The sequence below is a fragment of the Mastomys coucha genome, unplaced genomic scaffold (genome assembly GCF_008632895.1).
Source record: "Mastomys coucha isolate ucsf_1 unplaced genomic scaffold, UCSF_Mcou_1 pScaffold15, whole genome shotgun sequence".
Lineage (NCBI taxonomy): Eukaryota > Metazoa > Chordata > Mammalia > Rodentia > Muridae > Mastomys > Mastomys coucha.
This window is the reverse complement of record NW_022196897.1, coordinates 138,156,561-138,172,266: the sequence shown is the minus strand read 5'-3', so window position 1 is coordinate 138,172,266 and position 15,706 is coordinate 138,156,561. Positions and strand designations below refer to the sequence as shown.

The 15,706-nt window shown below is 46.0% G+C and overlaps 1 protein-coding gene across 1 annotated transcript; it reads left to right on the top strand.

Annotated features, from left to right (window-relative positions):
- The first annotated feature begins 4,454 nt into the window (after window positions 1-4,454).
- Defb129 (defensin beta 129) lies at window positions 4,455-9,090 on the top strand. Its single transcript, XM_031373703.1, has 2 exons — window positions 4,455-4,533; window positions 8,557-9,090. The coding sequence occupies exons 1-2, from the start codon at window positions 4,476-4,478 to the stop codon at window positions 9,000-9,002; spliced, it is 504 nt and encodes a 167-aa protein (XP_031229563.1). The 5' UTR covers window positions 4,455-4,475; the 3' UTR covers window positions 9,003-9,090.
- The last annotated feature ends 6,616 nt before the right edge of the window (window positions 9,091-15,706 follow it).

The following is a 15,706-nucleotide window of genomic DNA, read 5'->3' as shown; positions in this document are numbered from 1 at the left end:
TAAAAACATTATTTTTTAAGATAACAAATGAGATTGTGAAAAAGTGACGCCAGTGTCCCTTGGTTGAACACTGGTTGATCTTTGTAACCATAGTGACCAACACAGTAGAAGAGAGCCAGGGACACTTCTAAAGTGCTCTCGCTCTGTCCTCCATGTTAGGGGGACTCTTGGACCATGTGGAAAGGTCGAGCATAGACAGTCTGGCAGCTTCTAGCTCACAGTCTGCATCACAGCTAGAATTGATGTGAGTGAGCTTCCAAACTCCAGGCTTCAGGCTGTGAATCTTCCAGCCACAGACAGGATTGCAGGGAGTCAACGGCCCTGCTCTGCCCTGTCTGCAGTGTCAACAGGTAAAAATGGTGGGAGCCACAACGGACACTTGTGAGTCACTTCTGCAGCAGTGACCCTGCAGTAGTGTATTTTTCAGGGGTGGACACGTGTCCTGATCATTTCTTTCCTAAGCAGAATACATCAGTGACGCTGGTTTTTGGGGTCCGGGGCCCAGGAAGGATGATGACGCACACTGAAGCCACAGCATTGGTTTCAGCTCATCTCATGATCACACCACTCAAACATCCATGGGGACAAGAAAGAGCCACTTGGGGCTTTGGAGAGATAGCTTAGTTAATGAAATGTTTACCTTGCAATCATGAGGACCCGAATTTGATCCCCAGAATGCATTACAGCTCTGAGGGGAAAGTCATCCTGGCAGTTGGGATCCAAGGAATAACACAAAGCCACATTGCACAACTAACCTCACCCAAGAGACACAGAGGGTGGCTGCCTCTGCTGAGGTGAGAAGCAGAAAAGAATGGAGTGGGAAGCTGGTTTTGGGGGAGCAGAATTTTCGGAGGGGATTGAGATCAGACTTTTTACCCTACACAGAACTCATGTTTTTTTTTTTTTTTAAAGCCAAGCATGGTAGAATGCACTTATAATTTTAGAAAGGCAGAGATAGGTGGGTGCCTGGAGCTCTTGGGGCAGCCAGCCTACTTGCTGAGTTCCAGGCAATGGGAAACCCCAACAGAGTGCCTATGACCTCCACATAAATGCACATGCACCTGCACACAAATGAAGAGTCATGTACACAAAATGAAATGGAGAAAGAAAGGGAGACAGGGAGGAAGGGAGGGAGGAAGGAATCCTGAAGGATGGGAGAGAAGGAAGAGAGGGAAGGGGGGAGGAGGAGTTTCCTCTTTGCATCCATTGCTGCCTTTGTGTTAAGAAGCCTATGAAACTTGGACCAGTCCAGCAGAAAGCTAAAATCTCCAATGCATCATGGGAAGGCTAAGATCTCCAATGCATCATGGGAAGGCTAAGATCTCCAATGCATCATGGAAAGGCTAAGATCTCCAGTGCAGCATAAGTCCCAGTCTGAAGCTGAGGCTCTGCCAAGGGGATTCCAAGAGGCTGGGTATACATTGTGGATAGCCCCGCAAAGCCTGGTTGAGAACCAACAACTAACTGCTCTAAAATCCTAACCTGCTCGCCACCCTAATGGAGCTATCACCCCAAGATCTGCAAGTCCTACATCACTGTCTCTGTTCTCATCTCTGCTCTTGGCTACAACTGACTCCATTTCACGGAATTAGAGTTGGGCCTTGAGTCAGGATGGGTACCCTCTGCCTGAATTGTACTTTGACTGGATTTTTGTCTTTCTTTTTATCTGTTCTTTTCTCTTTCGAAAGAATTTTTCTATACAGTTCAGACTGCCTTCAAATTCACAACCGTACTGTCTTGGCCCATCAAATTCTGGAATTTCAACATGTACCACCATGCCCAGCTTACAGAGAATACTCAACTCATGATGTCGTGCTGTCTTCAGCTGCAGGGACAACTAAGGATTCATTAGAAGGCAGGGTTGAGTCAGGAGCGTCACCATGACAACTGAAAAAAAAAAAAGAAGAAGAAATATTTAACTCATCCCAGAGAGTGACTATCAATCAAGGACACTGGGTATAGGAGTGGCCCAGGGTGAGGGTGAGCTGGGATGTGGTGTGTATTCCTGCAATCATCCAACCCCAGAAAACGCTAAACATATTCTTTATTTCTACCTCCTCATCTGTAACATGGAGACCATTGCACCAAGGCTTTCTAGCTACGTCCCTTTTTCTGGGTGTTATAAGTAATAGGAGAAAAAAATAATCACATAATCTTTTTAATATTTATTTTATGTATATGGTGTCTCACTTCATGTCTATATGCATACCACATGTGTGCCTGGTGCCCACAGAAGTCAGAGAGGGTGTTGGATCCTCTGGAGCCAGAGTTATTGGCAGTTGTGAGTTGCATGTGGATGCTGGGAATTGAACCTGAGTCCTCTGGAAGAGCAGTATGCATCTTTTCATACGTATTTTCCCGATTATAGCATATGTAGGCTTTTTTCATTAATTAGTGTATTTACTTTACTTTCTGATTGCAGCTTCCCCTCCCTCCCCTCCTCCCAGTTCCTCCCTCCCTCTCTCTCTCTCCCCCAGGCCCTTCTTCCTCTCTCCTCAGAGAAGGGGAGGCCTCCCAAGGATATTAACTTACCTTGGCATATCAAGTTGCAGTAGGACTAGGTGCATCTTCTCTTACTGAGACCAGACAAGGCATCCCAGTTATGAGAAAGGGGTCCAAAGGCAGGCAACCATCAGAGACAGCCCTGGCTCCTGCTCCTGCTGTTAGGAGTCTCACGTGAAGACCAAGCTGTACTTCTGTCACACATGCATAGAGGACATATCCTATCCCATGCATGTTCTCTGGTTGGTGGTTTAGTCTGAGTGAGCCCCTGTGGACCCAGGATAGTTGATTCTGTAGGTTTGCTTGTGGTGTCCTTGATCTCTCTGGCTCCTTCAATCCTTCCTCCCCCTCTTCCACAAGATTTCTCAAGCTCTGCCTAATGTTTGGCTGTGGGTCTCTGCATCTGTTTCCATCAACTGCTGTATGAAGCCTCTCAGATGAGTTATACTAGGCACCTATCTGCAAGTACAGCAGAATATCATTAATAGTGTCAGGGGTGGGCTCCCTCTCATGGTCTCAAGATGGACCAGTCATTGGCTGGCCGTTCCCTCAATTTCTGCTCCATCTTTATCCCTACACATCTTGTAGGCAGGACATACCGTGGGTCAAAGGTTTTGTGGCTGGGTTGGTGTCCCTATCACTCCACTGGAAGTCTTGTCTGGTTACAGGAGATGGCTGTTTCAGGTTCTATATCCTCTGTTGCTAGGAGCCTTAGCTAGGGTCACCCTTAGATTCCTGAGAGCTTCCACTGTCCTTGGTTTCTAGCTTGTCCCAGAAAGCGGCATGCATTTTTAACCTCTGAGCCATTTTTCTGGCCCTAATCACACATTTTTTTATACCACGCACAGACAGTGGATAATACATAATATTAATCATCCTGGGGAATGTGTGCCCTTCCTGCGAAGAGTAGCTGTTTCCATTCACATTTCCATTCAGGTCCACCTCAGGCTTCATGAGCAGTCCTGATACTCCTCTCAGCTCAGCATGCAGAGGATCAAACACTGCAGACCAGTGTCAGGGGTGGGCTCCCTCTCATGGCATGGGTCTCAAGAAGGACCAGTCATTGGCTGGCCGTTCCCTCAATTTCTGCTCCATCTTTATCCCTGCACATCTTGTAGGCAGGATACATTGTGGGTCAAAGGTTTTGTGGCTGGGTTGGTGTCCCTATCCTTCCACTGGGAGCAGAAAGCTGGGCTCCTTATCTGAGATACCTGTTCTGCAGGCCCATCCCCTCCCAGCCTGCTTCCTTTGACTGGCGATGCTTCAAAAATGTATGCTTACCCTGCTCCAGTGTTAATAACAAGTGTGGAGCTGGAGAGATGGCACGGTGTTTTCGAGTTCATTCTGTGTCGCAGAGAACTAGAGATCTGTTCCTACCACCCAAGTCGGGCCACTCACACCCACTTTTAGCTTTTAAGAGGATCCAAGGCCCTCTTCTGACCTTGGGGGACACTGCACTCACATACACACATACCTGCACACAGACATCCATGTGTATGATTTTTTTTTTATCTTTTAAAATAAAAGAACAAGAAGTATAAAGATCATGCCGGGCGGTGGTGGCGCACGCCTTTAATCCCAGCACTTGGGAGGCAGAGGCAGGTGGATTTCTGAGTTCAAGGCCAGCCTGGTCTCCAGAGTGAGTTCCAGGACAGCCAGGGCTATACAGAGAAACCCTGTCTCGAAAAAAACCAAAAAAAAAAAAAAAAAAAAAAAAAAAAAAGTATAAAGATCATCTTTATCCTGTGTTAGATATATTGTGTTCCACTCAAGACAAAAAATAGCAGCACATAGAAGTTTGGTGAAAAACTGTTATCAAACAGAATCAGAGGAAATTCAGCTCCCCTGAGCAGCACACAGGCCTTCTTCGGCTGTGCTTCACTAGTTAGTCATTGCCCTAGGCCATGAAGAGACCGATAAAGGCCAGAGCTCAAGAACACTAGCCCAGACCCTGGGTTTTCCATCGCCCAACCATGAAGCTCATTTTTCCTCTCTTTGCCACCCTCATGCTTCAGTGTCAGGTGAAATCAGGTAATGTGGAGTCCTGGGTTTAGGGAGGGTGGATGTGAGGAAGCAGGATCGGGCTGCCCGAGGTGCTGGGACCCCTAAGAGATTCTAAAAAATGACATTCCCCACCCACAAAAGGTGGGTGGAGAGCTGACCCAATCCCTAGACTGTCTGATGGAGACACCAAAGAACTTCAGGGAAAGTGGGGTATTGGTTGTGTATTCAGGAAATGTCTGACATATTATGTAGGCTCTGTCTCAGGTCTTGTGAGCTCTACTTCTGACTTAACCATCTTTTGTATTTTTAAGATCTGTGTGTGTGCCTGGTAATGGTGGCACATGCCTTTAATCACAGCACTTGGGAGGCAGAGGCAGACAGACTTCTGAGTTCGAAGCCAGCCTGGTCTACAGAGTGAGTTCCAGGACAGCCAGGGCTATACGGAGAAACCCTATCTCAAACAAAACAAAACAACAAAATATAAAGATCTGTGTGTGGGGTGTGTGTGTGTGAGAGGGGGGGGGGACGGAGAGAAAGAGAGAGAGAGAGAGAGAGAGAGAGAGAGAGAGAGAGAGAGAGAGAATACAGTGAGTGTGGTATACAACACAGAGAGAGAACATACAGGCACATGCATGTGGAGGTCAGAGGACAATGCCAGGTGACAGACCGTGCCATCTATCCTGTTTGAGGCAAAGCCATTTGTTATTTGCCACTGTGTACACCAGGCTAGCTGGCCCATGGGGGTTGGGAGGATAGTTCTGTGGATTCTCCTGTCTCCACATCCCAATGCACTGTAGGAACACTGAGATCACAGATGCCTGCATCACTGTATCTGACTTTACATGGGCTTCAGGACCCAAATCTCAGGTCCTCGTGGTTACACGGCAACTGCTTTGCCTACTGAGCCTTCTCCCCACCCCCATTGAAACTATCTCCTAATGCAAAGGTCGAATCTCCATGTACCTCTGTGCACAAAGGATGAAATCCTCACCTCTGTGGGAAAAAAGAAAAAAAAAAAAAAGCTTTTAGGATTCGGTAAACAGGTCTATGTCTCCATATCAGCTTCTTCAGACAGTCTTATGATTTCTCTCAGACTCTGTCTTCCTGGAAACCTTCCAACTACCATTAGGGTGTCTAGGGACACAGTATAGCACATGACAGAACAAGGGACTGTCCACTTTTCTTGAAAAGGGAGAAAGATGGAGGCTTGTTTCTGTGATCAAGAAAGCCCAGCTACTTAAAAGAATCACAATGAGTCAGATAATGAAAATAAAGAGCCAAAGATATTTGTAATGTTCTTTTGGGGGGTGGTTCAAGACAGGGTTTCTCTGTGTAGCCCTGACTGTCCTGGAACTCACTCTGTAGACCAGGCTGGCCTCGAACTCAGAAATCCGCCTGCCTCTGCCTCCCAAGTGCTGGGAGTAAAGGCGTGTGCTACCACTGCCCGGATGTTTCTGGTTCTAATGTGTCTGTTCTGTAGTCCTTGGAACAACAATGAGAAGATACATGAAAATAACAAAACAAATATATAAGCAAAAATAATCTCTGGGAATTATTTATGTTTTATTGACCTACATGAATTATATACAATAATCGGATTCATTATGACATCTTCGTGTGTACATAATATAGTTTTATTGTCTTTGTTTACTCCCTACTCCCCCTTGCCCCCTCCCACTCCTCCTGTCTATCCCTTTCTAACTTGGTGTCTTTCTTTGTGTGTGGGGTGATGGGGGGCTCAGTGAGTTTTATTAGGGTTGCTTTCAGAAGCACGGGCAACTTATCAGTGGCTTCCCCACTGAAGAAAGTATCTCTTTTCGCCAACCATCCTCAGCTCAGGAAGGGCTGAGGCCTCTAGAACTCCTTTGCATTCCACAGCAGGATGCCGACAGACCCAATCTTGCGCAGGTTGTCACAGGTGCTGTAACCTCTTGAAATTATCTGCTGCTAAATAAATTACCTCTAATTTGCATAAAGTTGATAAAATTATTAAGGTAAGTATCAAAGAATGAAAAGATTTCTTAGTTGAGGAAAAACAGTGAGACATTGGGGTGGAACATTCAGCAGATGAAGATGAATTCCTAAGAACAGGGGGAAACCAGCTAGAGATGATAACATATGGGTTATGCTAATACCGACAAAGTTGGAGTTACAGTAACAAATAAGGTCTCTGATGCACAGAGTATCCAAAGAGGCTAGACGTGAGAAAACAGCGTGTCCCAGGAAGCATAGGTCTAGTGATTGACAGAGGTCAAAGAGGACAGACTTCAGAAAAGACAACATTCCTGAACACCCTATTAATTCAGTTTTAGAATTTTCTTGGTTTATCTCACTCAACTAAGCCCCCATTCCACTTCTCTCCTGCAAATGATCATTCCATTCTGCTCTGTGACCACACAAAAAAGCGAGTGCTACATGTTGTCTTATGTGGAAGAAAAGAAATAGTCCGCCGGGCAGTGGTGGCACACACCTTTAATCCCAGCACTTGGAGGCAGAGGCACTTCTGAGTTCAAGGCCAGCCTGGTCTACAGAGTGAGTTCCAGGACAGCCAAGGCTATACAGAGAAACCTTGTCTTGAAAAACAAAAACAAAAACAAAAACAAAAAAAAAAAAGAAAGAGAGAGAAAAAGAAAAAAAGAAAGAGTCCACCTGAATATATACCAGTAACTACCCAGGCTGGACAAAGAAAGGCTTGCTTTGATCAGCACACATTGTACACATATGCCAAAATCTCCCACTGAATTCACTAATGTAGCGTATGTTAAAATAATAATCATGATTCTTTCTTGGATTAGTTTTACTGAGACTGATGTTTTAATAGGGATTACAGAGGTGGGTGGGAGGCTCTGCTGGTGTGGAAGATGCAAGTTGGAGATCAAAAATGCTGTCTTAGGGCTGGAGATGCAGTTTAGTGAGTGAGCAACTGCCACAGAGTTCTGCATTCAAAGCCCAGTACCACCAAACAGAAAGGAAGGGGGGAGGGAGGGAGGAAGGGAGGAGGGAAGAAGGAAAGAAGGCAGAAACCAAGGAAGGAAGGAAGAGGACGAAGAGAGGGAGAAAAGAAAGGAGAAAGGAAGGTGGTGAAGGGACAGAGAGAGAGGAAAAGAGAGAAGGAGGGAGGGGGATGGGAGGAAGGAAAGAAGGGAGGGAAGGAGGGAGGATGGAAGGAAGGACAGAAGGAAGGGAGAGAAGGATGGAGATGCCATTCTGAAACCAAGATTCATACATGCATACTCATGCTCTTATGCTTCGGAAGCCAGAAGACAAACTTAGGTGTCTTTCCTTGGATAACATTCACCTTGTTCATTCACCTTGTTTTTGTTGTTTTCTATTGTTCTTGAGATAAGGTTTCACTCTAAGTCCCTGGTTGGCCTGAAGCTTTCCATGTAAACCAGGCTGGCCTCAGACTCACAGAGATCTACTTGCCTCTACCTCCCAAGTGCTGAAATTAAAGATGTGCCACCATAGCCTGACTCATTCATTTTGTTTTTTGAGACGGGCTCTCTCATTGGCTTGAGGCTCACGAATCAGGTTATGCTAGCCAGCCCGTGAACCCTAGGGACTTGTTTGTCCATCCCTGCCTTCCTGAACATTCTACCACACCTGCCTTTTCTATATAGATTCCTAGGATTAAACTTGCTTCCCTATGCTTGCATAGAGAACACTTTACCAACTGAATTATCTCTCCATTCCATTCTTGAATATTTGTAAATTTGAAACAAGGTTTCACTGTGTAGCCCTGGCTAGCCTGGAACTCTCTATGTAGTCCAGGCTGGCCTCAAACTCACAGAGATCTGCCTGTCTTTGCCTCCCAAGTGTTGAGATTAAAGGCATGTGATACCGTTTCTAAGGATACTCAAGAAGAGGAGACTAAAATGAGAGATTTATTATAGGCTCCATATCTTCTCTGAGGCACCACCATCATCAAACACTGTCCCCAAAGGCTGACAAACACCTCTCACTCTAATCCCCTCCCACCAGCAGTCTCAACATCACCTCTAATGATTAACCCTGGCCCAGTGGTCTCTCTCTCTCTCCCCCTCCATGCAGAATTTTTGGTCGTGAAAAGATGCTTAATGGGCTTTGGGAAATGCAAAGACAGCTGCCTTGCTGAGGAGACCCATATGCAGAACTGCAAAACCAAAAAGTGCTGCATGGGCCCCAAAGTGACAGAACTGATTAAAAGCTACCTGCGGCAAGAAATACCCCACATACCCGATGACGACATTGTGGAGATGATGAAGACCGAAAAGAATTACACAGAGGAGATGCAAAGAAAACAAGCCATAAAGATGGCACTCCCCCAAAGCCGAGCTGCCAAGAACCTTTTGCCCAGTACCAACTCTGCCATCAGCCCAAACACCTTCACAGTGAAGTCTGTCACCACCAGGACCAGGGGACGCCGCATGGGCAATACTGCCTCCACCGAGACGCACACCAAACAAAACAGGGATTCTGCCAGTGCTGCCTCTCGGCCCCAACCTGGACCACCTTAGAAATGGCCAGCACCCCCATGGCAGTGGGGAAGCAGAATAGTGGGTAGCAGGTCTTTCTCCTGGGGCATCCTCTCTACCTCCACAGCCATTAAAATAAGACATAACTGTTCTGTAACTAGAAATACAATAAAAATACCATTGACACTTCCAGTTTGTGTAATGTTATCATTCTTTCCAGAGTGCCCCAGAGGATTTGGCTACAGAGGGATGAATTTTAAGTTTATCAGGGCAGGAGAGAGCGAGCCCTGGCTCAGCAAGTGCTCAGCATCAGTCTCCACAATGTGATGCTCATCTGATAGACTTTTACTGGGGGAAAGGCCCCTATGCAAACCAGAACACAGAGAAAACAGAAGCCGGGGAAGTTCATTTGAATAACATTCTCCTTAGTGTAACATATCTGAAAAAATATTATCAGTTCAGAAGTTATTCTGACATTTTTTTTACCTGTGTAGCCTTGAACCATTTATCCATATGCTACCATCAATTTATTCATTCATTACTGGAGATAACAATGTTTTGGTACATGCCAGAATTTAGCAATCTCAGACCACACGTCCTTTCTTTGGCCACACGACAATGGCATGGTCCTTGATCCCAGTCTTTAGAAAGCTTTACTACAGTGTCATGGACACACCAACATTACCTGTGTCTCATTTGTACTACTTGATAAGTTTGGCACACATGCACGCACACACACACACACACACACACAAAGAAGTCATCACCAGAGGCAAAGGCTCCGCTACCCATTGCTTCTACCAAAAACTAGAAAAGTCAGAAGACAGAAATTGATGGATGGCCTTGTTTCAATTTGTTGGTTCAATAAATACCTAACAAAAACCACTTGGGGGAAAAGGGGGGTTGGGGCTCCTAGCTTGAGTTATAGGCCGTGATCACAAGAAAGTCAAGGCAGGAGCCTGAAGCAGTGACCATATCCTAATTAAGGAAGAGAGAGAAATGCATGCACTCATGCCTGCTCTTGTGCTCAGTGGCTCTACTCTTGCATACTATAGGTTCCTAACCCAGGGAACAGTGCTGCCCACTTTTATGCTGGGTCTTTTCCCACATCAATTAACATAATAAGACAATCTCCCATAGACAGGTTCACAGGTCAACCTGATCTAGACAATTTCCCATTGAGACAGCTTTCTGAGGTGACATTAGATTGTGTCAAGTGGGCTATCAAAAGTGACCATCACAGTGTAGAGAGGCAAGTTTATTCAAGACTGGAGCTTGAGAAAGGTTAGTGGACACACCTTTCAGAATCCCAGTGTTTGAAAGGGGAAAGCCTTAGAGGGCTTTTGGGTTATTTATTCTTTTAGAATTTTGTACAATTTATTTTTTTTTCATATTCTTTCCCATCCTCCAACTCTTCCTAGCTTTCTTTTCTCTCCTCCATGTTCTCTCTCTCTCTCTCTCTCTCTCTCTCTCTCTCTCTCTCTCTCTCCTCTCTCTCTCTCCCCTCCCTCCCTCTCTCTCTATCCCTCTCTCTCTCCCCCTCTCCCTCTCCCTCTCCCTCCCCCTCTCCCTCTGCCTCTCCTTCTTATCCCTCCCCTTCCCTCTCTCCCTCTCCCTTTCCCTCTCTCTCTCCCTCCCTCTCTTTCTCCATCTATCTTTTTCAGATGTTTGAGACAGGGTTTCTTTGTACAGCCTTAGGTGTCCTGCAGCTCTGTAGACCAGGCTGGCCTCAAACTCACAGAGAGATCTGCATGATCTGTAAGAAGACAAGTTGTGGAGTCTGTTCTCTTCTTCATCCTTTACAGAGGTTCCACCCCTGAAACCCAGGTCTCCAGCCTTTGCCACAAGTGCATTAGAGTTAATTATTGGTAGGTTGAGGAATTACTACAGACATTTTAGTTATTTTCTTTGTCTTAAAGATTGATTGACTGATTATATGTATGTGAGTTTTCCTGTATGAGTTTATATGTACCATGTCCATGCAAGTGCCTACAGAGAACAGAGGCTGTCAGATCCCTGGAACTGGAGTTACAGATGGTTATGGACCACACAACATGGTGGTGGGAGCCAAGCCTGGGTCCTCTAGAAAAGCAGCAAGGGCTCTTACACTGACCACCTCTTCAACCCCGCCTAGCTGTGTTTCAGATCATTTCTTTCCTTTTCTTCCTTTCTTTTTCTCTTTCTTTATTTCTCTCTTTCTTTCTTCCTTTCTTTCTCTCCCTTTTTTCTTCATTTCCTCCTTTCTTTCTTCCTTTCTCTCTCTCTCTTTCTTTCTCTCTTCCTTTCTTTCTCTCTTCCTTTCTTTCTTCCTTACTGGAACTATTTACAGAAGCATGGTCCCCTCACAGGTAGCTACATCAAAGAGAAGTGCCACCCTAAACAATAGACAACTGTTTGCTTCTGACATAGTGACACTTGGACTCTCTGGGGAGGGAAGGAGCCTCAGGACCCTAGCAAAACCTTCTAGCTCACTCTGAGAATCTTTGTTTTTCTTTTCTTTTTTTTTAAAGATTTATTTATTTATTATATATAAGTACACTGTAGCTGTCTTCAGACATACCAGAAGAGAGCGTCAGATCTCATTACAGATAGTTGTGAGCCACCATGTAGTTGCTGGGATTTGAACTCAGGATCTTTGGAATAGCAGTAAGTGCTCTTACCCACTGAGCCATCTCTCCAGCCCCACTCTGAGAATCTTAATAAGCCAAACTTGGGAAGATCTCCCCCAGGTCACAACTACTCTGCCTCAAGATGGCAGCTGCCATGTCCAACCCAGACAACAACACTGGGTGTGTTTCTTGAAGGGAAGAAAAGATAAAAAATAAAAGACTGACTCCCTCTAGGGCCCCACAAACCAGCTAGTAGCAGACATCCCGGTAAGTATCCTTGACACTGCAAGAGGTCAAGAAGCCTAAAGTCTATGCAGTTACACACAGAGCTGAGAAAAATGCCAGAAGCTGGTCGAGTCCCACAGTCAGCAGAGTGACATGGAGGGCTAGTAGCTGAGACAACCCTCACCTAAGTGCGAGGCTCACTCATGACAGGGCTGGAAAGCACTTGCCTAGCTCCTGAAGGGCCAGGCTTCTGTTCTGTGAGTGCTCAGCTAGTGTGCGCCATGCTAGCTAATCTGTTCAGTTTGACTCGGCTTAGCGTGGAGGCTCCTGCTTCTTCATCCTGGATAATCTCATTTGAAGTTCAGTAAAGATGAGTGCTTCAGGCGGTAGCTCAGTGGCTCTGTCCCATCGCCCCACTGCTTCTGGCCGCTGGCATGTCCCCATCACTCAGGTGTGGTGTTCTTGCCTTTGGGTTTTGCTTCTCTTATTCCTGTCTTCAGTTAACCTTGAGTAACCCAGCATCTCCCATTGTTGAGAAGTGAAGGATAGAGAAGAGAGGCCATGAGAGACACCTGCTTTAACAGGTGGATGTTTTCAAACAGACATTTGAAGGTAGATATGGGGCAGGTGTGAACGAGGCCACTCCAGTGTTGCTCAAATTTGAATATTTAGGAACCACTTCAACATTTGTCCCTAGCATAAAAATACTAAAATTCAAAAAGCAGAAGCTGGAGAGATGGCTCGATGGTTAGGAGTGGACACTTCTCTCCAGTTCAGTTCCCAGCATTCATGTTGGGGAGCTCACAACTGCCTGCAACTCCAGCTCTAAAGGATCTGATACCTCTTACCTTCTCAGGTACCCACACATACATGCTCATGCCACTCCACAAAGACATGCGTGCATACACACATACAATTGAAAATAAATCATATGTGTGTGTGTGTGTATTTAAGAAGAAATCTTTAAAAATTAAAGAACCCAAATTAACCAAGAATGGGTATGCACATTTATCATCCTAGCACTCAAGAGGCTGAGGTAGGAGTTTGTAAGCAGCACGAGCTACATAACAAAACCCACTTTCAAAAACATAGAATGCCAGGTATGTTGGCTCATGCTTTAGTCCCAGCACTTAAGAGGCAGAGGTAGGCAGATCTCTGTGAGTTCAAGGCCAGCCTGGACTACAAAACGAGTTCTAGCACAGCCAGAGATCTGTTACACAGAGAAACCCTGTCTCAAAAATTAATAAAAAATAAGGTAAGGTGAGATGAGGTAAATACAGTAAACTGTATGAAGTGAGGTGAGTGCAGTGAACCGTATGTGGGCTGGGGCATTCCCCACACCAGGGAAGCACCTTGCAATGGCTTAGAAGGGCAGCTCCAGAGCAGCCTGAGGACAGCACTGCAAACTGTCCAGAGTTTATATGGGCAGATAAAGGAAGCATAAGGTGAAGTTAGGACTCTCCAATCCTAATTTGAACCCATAATGGGGCCAGGGCACTCTTTGGACAGAGTCCCTTGCTATATACAGCCCAGGCCTCTGGAGTGCAGAAATGTAATCACACACCTAACAACATCTCATTTTTGAACATGTTTTTGTCATCCTTGTCCAATGAACAGGCACAGAAATACTGAGCATCCAGAAGCACTGGTCACAATGGCCACGTGACTGTTGTAGCTTCTAATTCCAATTCCCCCAAAGACTCATGGAAGTCATCACCTGAAACAAATATACAAAATATACCTGAATACTTTGCTAAAAGACTCATGGAAGTCATCACCTGAAACAAATATACAAAATATACTTGAATACTTTGCTACATTTGAGAAAAAGCATCCATTTAGGTCACATCTAAAGAACAAAGGAAGAGCTGGAGAGATGGCTCAACAGTTAAAAGCACTCGCTGTTCTTTCAGAGGTCCTGAGTTCAATTTCCAGAAACCACATGGTGGCTTACAATCATCTGCAATGGGATCCAATGCCCTCTTCTGGTGTGTCTGAAGAGAGCAAGAGTGTATTCATATACATAAAATAAATAAATAAATATTTTTTAAAGATGGGCAAAGAAAATCTGGAATTAAGTCTTTAAAAATGGGGAGCTGCTGGGGGCTGGATAGATGGCTCATTGGTTAAGAGCCCTTGTTGTTCTTGCACCAGACCCAGGTTCAATTCCCAGCACCTATGTGATAGCTATTAACCATCTGTAATTCCAGTTCCAGGAGATCCATTGCCCTCTTCTGGCTTCCTCAGGCATATGCACATGGTACACATACATACATGCAGGCAGACATTCATATGGCCTGGTATGGAGCCTTGTGGTGGTAGCACATGCCTTTAATCCCAGCACTTGAGAGGTGGATGAAGACACTCAGTGGCCCTCAAGCCCACCATGTGTCTTTCCTTTATTTCAGGCAGGGGAGGACATCCAGAGGCCTGCTTGCCCTGTGGCCCACCCAAAACAGGGAGCCACTAAGATGTGCACATGTGTGGTGAGCAGACGGGAAAGAATGAGAAGAGGAATTGTCTGAGCATTGTAAAGAGAGGTGGACCTGGAGCCATGAGGGTGAAGAGGAATAGCCTGTTCCGAGTAGCCTGCCCTGCCACCTGAGGCCATGGTAAAGTCCTAGCCTGGGCTGCCACTGGGACCATGTTGATGTTCAAGGGCTTGCAGAGCTGGCCCCATCCCATACTGGCTATGGCATTCTGGCCCCACCTCTCATTGGCTGCAGCGCTTGGGAGAGCAGGCTCTGTACTGCACCTGGGCAGCACAATAGAGCTGGCCATATCTGTGGGAGCAATGGCAAGCCAGCCCCAAAGGTATGTGTACTGCAGAGCTGCCCCACCACTTGTCTGCCATGAAGTGGCGTGGCTATAGGGGAGATACTCCTCCTCCTCACCCCTCACCCTGCAGCAGGTGGGAGAGCTGGCCCCGCCCCTCACTGGAGGCAGCACTCAGAAGATCTGGCCCTGGGCCTACCTCTGGAAGCACAGTAGAGCTGGCCCTGATGGTCAGTGAGCTAGGTGCAAGGGTGTGAGAGCAGGAGAGCTGGCCCTGTCCCTCGCTGGCTAAAGCATTGTGTGAGCTAGCCAGGGCAGTGCTGGAGAGCTCACCCTAGAGGTATAAGTGTGGGAGAGCTGGCAAGCTGACCACCCAGGTCCAGACCCAAGCCTTTGAGTTGACACACCCCAATATCTGCCTCATCGATAAACTGCTGAAGTATACAAAAGGGCCATTCAGTCCTGTAGATCCAAAGATGCAGGATCTCCATGACACAGGGCAACAACAGGATGACCTGAGAGGAGTCCTGGTGAGGATCCAAGTATTGATGGTGTAGCAGAATGACCCGACCAATGAGTCATTGCAATGAACATTTGCAAGTAAAGATGTATGGACAAGCCGGGTGATGGTGGCAGTGCACGCCTTTAATCCCAGCACTTGGGAGGCAGAGGCAGGTGGATTTCTGAGTTTGAGGCCAGCCTGGTCTACAGAGTGAGTTCCAGGACAGCCAGGGCTATACAGAGAAACTCTGTCTCGGGAAAAAAAAAGATGTATGGACAAAAGGGTTTCCTATGAGACACACTATGACACACTACAGCTTCTACAATGAGATGGTTTTTATGTTTTGTTTATTTTTCTTTTTTTTCTTTTTTATTTTCTTTTGGTGATGAGGTTGCAGTGGTAGAGGGTAGATATGCAGGGATGAGGAGATGAGTAGGATTGGGGTACATGATGTGAAACTCACAAAGAATCAATGAAAGGGTTTTTTAATGCTATGTGGAAAAAAGGAGAAAAATATACATTAAGGTACATGTCTTTAGAGACAGGTGGATCTCTGTGAATTCAAGGCCAGGCTGCTCTACAGAGTTCCAGGACAGCCAGAAATATACAGAGAAAGAAACCCTGTCTCAAAAAAA